Source organism: Camarhynchus parvulus, chromosome 9, assembly GCF_901933205.1.
Source record: "Camarhynchus parvulus chromosome 9, STF_HiC, whole genome shotgun sequence".
Lineage (NCBI taxonomy): Eukaryota > Metazoa > Chordata > Aves > Passeriformes > Thraupidae > Camarhynchus > Camarhynchus parvulus.
Window position 1 is genome coordinate 1,800,258 of NC_044579.1, and position 6,993 is coordinate 1,807,250.

The following is a 6,993-nucleotide window of genomic DNA, read 5'->3' on the forward strand; positions in this document are numbered from 1 at the left end:
CTGAGTCGAATCAGCATGGTGTTGTAGGCTGAAAATCATAATCCTGGAGCATGATATGCAAGAATAAAACTTAAATAAACTGAACAAAATGACAGGAATGTTCCTCTAGATCATTTCTGACTTGTGTTTTAGGCCACTGGAGGGGAATTCATAAGCAGATTTGGGACTTGCCTATCCACATGACCTCACCTATGTAAATATTTATTCAAACATTTGGGCACATTGCAGTAGATTCTAGATTAGAAACCAAAGGAAGTTACTATAAAAGGAAAACCATGCTGGCAGTTTCTGTTTAAAAACTGCAAACCCTCAAAGACTTCTCCTTACAACTGGGCAGAAACATCCAGAGAAACTCCAAAGCCTGTGTTTGATTTATTCCTACCTTTTATAAAATCCCAAGCCATCAATCCTGAATGGCCTTGACTCAAAAGCCTGATAGATAAATTTTCCTTGCTGACATTGCTTAAGTAGTTCAGCCTCGCAGGGATGGGGCCGGAATGAGAATTAGCAGATTAAAAAAAACCCACCAAAAAATGAACTAAAATTGTAAAATTGGCAGCTTTCTCTTCTTTCAGCACAGCACAAACACCTTCTGCTGTCAGGATCAGAGAGTTGGCCTGGAATGCACAGCAGGTTTGTTCAAACACAGCTGGCACAGTGCCCTCTCCTCCAGGCCTCACCTCAGCATTCCCATTTGCAGAGCCTCACACCAGGCTCCTCAGGACTCTCCACCATTATCTTCTGACCTTTCCCTTTTTATTTTTTTCTCTTTTTTTTTGTGTCTTTCTCAGTTAATCAGTAACCAGAGACTTCTGCCAGCACTTGGTGCTGCTGATATCAAGGTCCTGAGCCCCATGGAGCCATTTCCACACCGTCCTCTCCTTCCCTATTCCAGCTCCCCAAGCCTTTCCCTGTGCTGGGAATAAAAAAAAAAAATAAAAAGGTGTATTTTCCATCCTAAACCACTGGCTCAGCAGCTCCAGAGCCCAATTATTCCAGGCAGAACAAGCTCTTACCCACAGCTACACATCATGAGGGACAAGTCTTGCCACGTCCCCGTTCAGGAGGTGGAGGGAAATAAAAAAGAGACATTTTTTTATGAGACAGTTACTGAGCTGTAATTTCCCACATCCGTTTACAACTGCAAACAAGCCCAGGCAGAGGAAGGTACTATCTATTACCATAATTATTTTTAAAACTTTCACCCCACAGGGTTAGGAAAAAACCAATGATTTACAGCAGAGCCATAACTATAAAACTGCAGATGGGAGCTGAGCTATTTTGCCCTTGTCTAATGCTGAGATCTCATTAAACTGCGTGCTTAAACCTTAAATATTTGAGAGTAAATGGTAGTTAAAATAGGGAAATCACTCTCATTAAGCAGCCAGCCTTTCCTCTGCTCAGCTTCCCAGCTCATCATTTGTTATTTGGTCATTTGTGGAGTTTCACACTGCTCCATCTTCCAGCCTGGGCAGCCCCAAAAGTCCTAAATAAAGGGAAAAGGGCAAGAAAAAAAAAAAGCACTCAAGCAATTTTTAAACCTTAAAAAGAAACTGATGAGGGAACAGAATTTTTTTTCTTTTCTATGTTCAATCACATTGAAGGATGATCCTTTGGCCAAAGTCATTCAGTGAGACAACAGGCAGCAACTTTTCTTTATTCTTTCTAAATCCAGAAAGATGAAAGGAAGATCCTGAAAGGTCTCTTCTTCGACTTCTACCTGCTCTTTTCTAAAATTATTATTATTATTATTATTATCATCATCATCGTCGTCGTCGTCATTACCATTATATCTCCAAGAAATTAACCTTTAATAAAAGATTGCACCACATACCCCCCATCCATCTCTGAAATCTTCTTGCCTTTCAGAAGTTACTGCAGCAAACCAGAGCATTAATAATTATTTTTGCTTACTGTCTTCTCAAGCCACCCACAAAATCCAAAGCAATGTCTGCCAACCTATCCAGCCTTAAACTGGAAGAGGAAATGACATAAGAGAAAAGTAGAATTTATGCAAAATGTTGGTGATATGAAAGCTCAGAAATCTTCATAAATTAGCGGTGCACAGTAATTGAAGCTGCTTGAATCACGCTCCTCCATCCTTCCACTTCAATGGGATGTGGCAGGAAGTAATTAATGGAGACAGGCTCCCTTGCATATATCTGGAAATAATTAATCTGGCATCTCATTTCTGGTACTGGCTGTTTGGAAAAACAAATTTCTCCCCATATAGAACAGTTTGTTTCACATGTAACCCCAGGGATCAGCTGTTCTTTATTCTTAAAATATACATAAAGAAATTTAATGGGAGCCCATATGGAAAATTTAACCTTCACAAAGGCTTCGCTAAGTGCGTAGATGAAGTGTTTCACAGAGTATTTGATGTTTTTAAAAAATGAAAATAAATTAAGACATACAACCCCCCCATTCAAATAGAGACTTAAAATGTAGTGTTATGTACTAGGGATTAAATAAGAGCATAAATTTTTATTTCTTCTCTCTTGTTTTCTACTCAAAATTACAAAACCTGCTTAGAATAAAAACTGTTCCTCATTATTTCTTCTTTTTTTTTGCTGTATGCACAGCACACAGTTCATGTTCTTCTGAACAGTTTTACCTAAAATGTAAAACTTCGAAACTAATTAGGTCCTCGACTTATTTTTGTAGGAGTAAAGGCCATGAAGAACACTTAGGATTCCATTATGAATAACAGATGCGAGACGGGTACATTTATAAACCACTAAATTTAGAAAGATCTGTGGAGAGTTCTGCTGAACCTTTCAAAATTAAAAACCTGCCTGTACTTTGCTACTGAATCCATCAGAGCAAGTTCTGGGGAAGCAGAATACAAAAGGCCAATGAGCTTTCCATGGGCCCAGCATTAATGCCTGCCATGGATGGAATTTCAAGATGCCCAACAAAGCAGGCAATATCCACAGGGCACGTTAGCTAAATGCCAACATTCCCTGTGTTAGTTGGGGGTTATTTAATACCTTCAGCTTGCCATCTCGTACAGGGCAAGCTACAAAATCAATGAAAGAAATCAGATCCCCCTTTCACCCTGCATCCCACAGCCTCGGAGCACTCTGTTTGAAAACACCACAATTTCCCCAATTGTCTGGGCTGCTCGGTTCCCACAAGGAAACTCAGCTCACACAAAGGCACGGCCCCGGCACCTTCCTCCCGGGCACAAAGGAGCCAGATGGCCCCAAGGAACTGCTCAGGGCTCCTGGAAAAAAGCTGGGAAAGCTTTGGGACATACGGAATTGCCACCCGTGCTCCACGGACATTGGCACCCGTGCTCCTCCATGCCTAGGGAACTGGCCTGAGAACGCCAGGAGCAGCTGGCACTGCTGTGCCCACCTGAAATCAGACAAAAAACCCCACAAAACAACGCTCAGCATTTTCCATTTATGAAGCCAACAATCCTCAATACCCGAAGAGTTTGCGTTAATTGAAAGGGGGCCAAAGAGCCGGCACTGCGAGGAGAGCCCAGGTCCCTTCCCAAGCCTGGCAGCGGCTCCCGATGCCCAGCCCAGGGCCTGGATTTTCCAGGAGCCCTTCCAGTTTAGCAGGGCAGCAGCTGCCACCCCTGTGCCCCGCGAGTGCCTGGGCACTGCCAGAGCTTTTCCAGGAAGGATTTGGACTCTTGGATCTGGAGGAACACCCTCCCTCACGGAAAATTCCCACCACTTCTCCCCATCACCCCAGCGGGCTCCCTCACACCCAGCCGGAGCTGCTTTGCCACACAAGGACGAACTCCTCGTCCTTGCCCACGGTTACGAAACGCGTGCCTTGTGCCACACCAAGAGCTGCGTGGCAGCACCACATCCTAAAGGCAGAGACAGCTGCAGTTCCAACATTTGTCATCCGCAAACCCACGGAATACCCCGATCGCCAGCGTGCCCGGCAGAGCGGCGAGGTCGCCCAGCCCCGAGCCCACGATGCCGGCTCTGCTGCCTTCCCTGCAGGGCAGGCACAGCGCGCTTTAATGACATAAACTCCCAAACACAATTCCCAAACACCGCGTCGTGCTCGGCTCCCTGGACAGGGGATTACCCAGAGCACATTTTCCACACTTTAGCATCCTCCAGCAGCGCTCCTGTTTCACCTCAGCCGATGAGCCCGGCTCTGTCCGGGGCAGCAGCCAGCCCGCTGCCAAAATCACATCACAGCACACTTGGCTGTAACAAAAGATGACTCCGGGGAGTTTGTGCTCATCATCGTTATTCCACGCACGTCAGAGCCACCTCCAGCAGCCTTGCCTTCAATTAAACCTCTACTACTGCAAAGGGCAAAGGGGGTACGGACACATTTGTGCCGTGCTGAGAGTGGAAGGGGTAAGGAGGGATAAAGGGAAGGGAGGATTACACAGCCCCTTTTCACAGACAAAAAGCAAGGAAATCCCCTCCCCACAATGTACAAGACAACCACACAAACCTGGTGGGTGAGAACACATCCACGCCTTGCCTTGGACCATCCTCCCTCCCGCACCCCCCCCCCCCACTTTTTTTTTTGGTGTTGTTGAATTATTGGTTATTTCCAGCTGAGCACTTGCCTCTCCTCCGTGCCCATCAAATATCCCGAAGATGGAGGGGTGAGTCTTGTTCACCAGGTCGGTGATTACTTCGAACCTGTCCTCCATGTGATCCCTGCGGCCTTGGATGGAGTAGACAGCCACGTTGTGGCTCTTGAACTCCCAGGTCTTGGAGAACTCAGCGTCCAGCACGTCTAAACCCCCGAGCCTGTCATTCTGCATGATCTCGGCCACCTTGCCCTTCACCATCTTCACCGCATCCCTGCTGGACTTAACAATGGTTTTCACCTCATCCGTGTGGAAGAAATAACTCCACAGGGCCAGGCTGATGCACAGCAAGAACAGGGTCTCCGGTCTGAGCAAGAAGTAACGCATGATCCGACCCAGCAGAGACAGCAAAGTCATTGTATCCTCTATCATTTATTATCGCGACCGTGTCTCCCCACAGCATGCAGCGGGGCGGCTCCGAGCCCGGGGCCGCTCGCTCAGTGCATGCTCGGCCGGCCGGGCAGCGCCGAGCCCCGCGCTCCGTTCCGCTCCGCTCCGCTCGCTGCGGCTCCGCTCCCGCTGCTCCCGGCGGCCGCGCCCCGGCCCCGCGGCGCCCCGTCCGTGCCGCGGGGGCGCGGGCCCGCCGATGGATGCGCCGAGCGCTGCGCCGCCGGATGCCTCCTGAACGCCGCTGCCCACCGCGGCTCGGCTCGGCTCGGTCGGGAGGTGGCTGCCAGGGCCGCCCGCGGTACCTGCGTCCCGTGTCCCCCGAGCCCGGCGCCGGCCCGCCCTCCTTCCACCCGGGCGGAGCGTCCCGGCCGCCGCCCCCGCCGCGCCGCTGAACTACAAATCCCGGCAGCCCCCGCGGGAGCTCGCCGGCGCGGGCGGAGTGTGAGGCATGCTGGGAGTTGTAGGCTGGGAGCGGCTGGGGAAGGAGCCGGGAGAAGGAAAAAATTATTTAATCGAAGTGATTTAAATTTAAAAAAATTAAATTAAAAAAATCAAAATTATTTAATCAGAATGTAATTACAATTATTTAATCAAAGTGATTTCAGTAAAAATCTAATTATTTTTAAAAATAAAAATAGTCGAAATTATTTAAAAGTGTAATTTAAAATTATTTAATCAAATTTATTCAATCAAAGTGTTGTTGGAGCAACCTGGGATAGCGGGAAGTGTCCCTACCCATAGGATGAGATGCCCCTTAAAGTCCCTTCCAACACAAACCGTCCCGGGATTCTTCTAAAGGATGAAATTGGCCCTTGCGTGTTTCCCAATTCCATTCACAAGCTCGCAGTCAAAACGGAAACAAAGCAGGATTTTATCAATTATTAAACCGAGAGTAGAGTTTGCCAAGGTAGCATTTTGTTGGAAAAACCCCCAAAGCATCTCGCTTCCTTCTCTGCCCAGTTTGTGTAAATTGCCATTGTGCTGCACTGACAGCACAGAAAACCACGAGCTGGGAGTGCGAGCAGAATAATATAGACTATAAATATTTCTATTTAAATATAAACAATTAAATGCCGGTGCCTGAGCTGTTTGCTGCCAGCTGAGGGGCACAAAACACAACTAAAACATCAACCAACCAAACCAAAACATCAACCAGCCTCAGAGAGTGTCAGAGCCAGCACAGACTCAAACACAAAGGGAATTAACAAACCACAAAACCCCAAAACTGAAATTCTGACTGAAAAACTTCAGCTAGGAGCATTCCATAGGATGTTTTTCAGCAGCTCCCTCTGGACTTTTGTTGCTGCGCTGTAAATTCTTTGTTTTGCCGCTTCTTTCAAAGATCAGCTGGAATAAACGCCAGAACCCTGAGCTGCCTAACACAAAGTTAATAATGTCAGCCTTTCTGTGTTCCATTTTTACATCCAGCTCTGAAAAAACAGCAAAATTAATGACAAATATTAATTATAACCATGACACTGCTTTAAATTTAAGAGGTGCAAACCACTCTGTTAGCATTTTATCCAAAATTTTCCATTTCAGGCCTAGAAAACCCTCTCCCCTTTCTCTTCCCCTCTGTCACGATGTGTTGAAACACAGATTTTTTACCCAAAATGCCAAAATCTGCACCTGTGAGTTGGGAATGAGGTACCAGCACAGGTGTTGCAGCACCTGTAGCTAATGAGGCTGATTAATTAACTTAAAGTACTTAATAAATACTCCAGGAAAACGGAGGCTGAGTGTCCTGAACAGAGGTAAACAAGAAGGAAATAATATTTTTGATACTACAGAAATGTGTAGCTGATAAAAAAACTGTGTAGCCAACAATTCCAATGATATTACTGATATTAACGATATCTATTGCGGCTTTTAAATTGCTATTAATTTTATATTAGGGAAAGATAAAATAAATGTAAAATAAGGGTGCTGCTGCTCTCTCCCACCAACCAATTAATTATTTGTCATTTCACTGCAATATAAATCTGTCATTGTCTATTAGCTACAAACTGTGCAGCTAA

General features: G+C 46.2%; 1 protein-coding gene across 1 annotated transcript in view; it reads right to left on the minus strand.

Moving 5' to 3' along the window:
- PPM1L (protein phosphatase, Mg2+/Mn2+ dependent 1L) overlaps positions 1–5,317 on the minus strand; it is a 58,651-nt gene extending 53,334 nt beyond the window's left edge. Inside the window, exon 1 of the mRNA XM_030954091.1 lies at positions 4,559–5,317. Within this exon, the coding sequence (XP_030809951.1) occupies positions 4,559–4,957 (399 nt within the window). The 5' untranslated portion in view covers positions 4,958–5,317. The remainder of the gene's footprint in view (positions 1–4,558) is intronic.
- Positions 5,318–6,993: the final 1,676 nt, after the last annotated feature.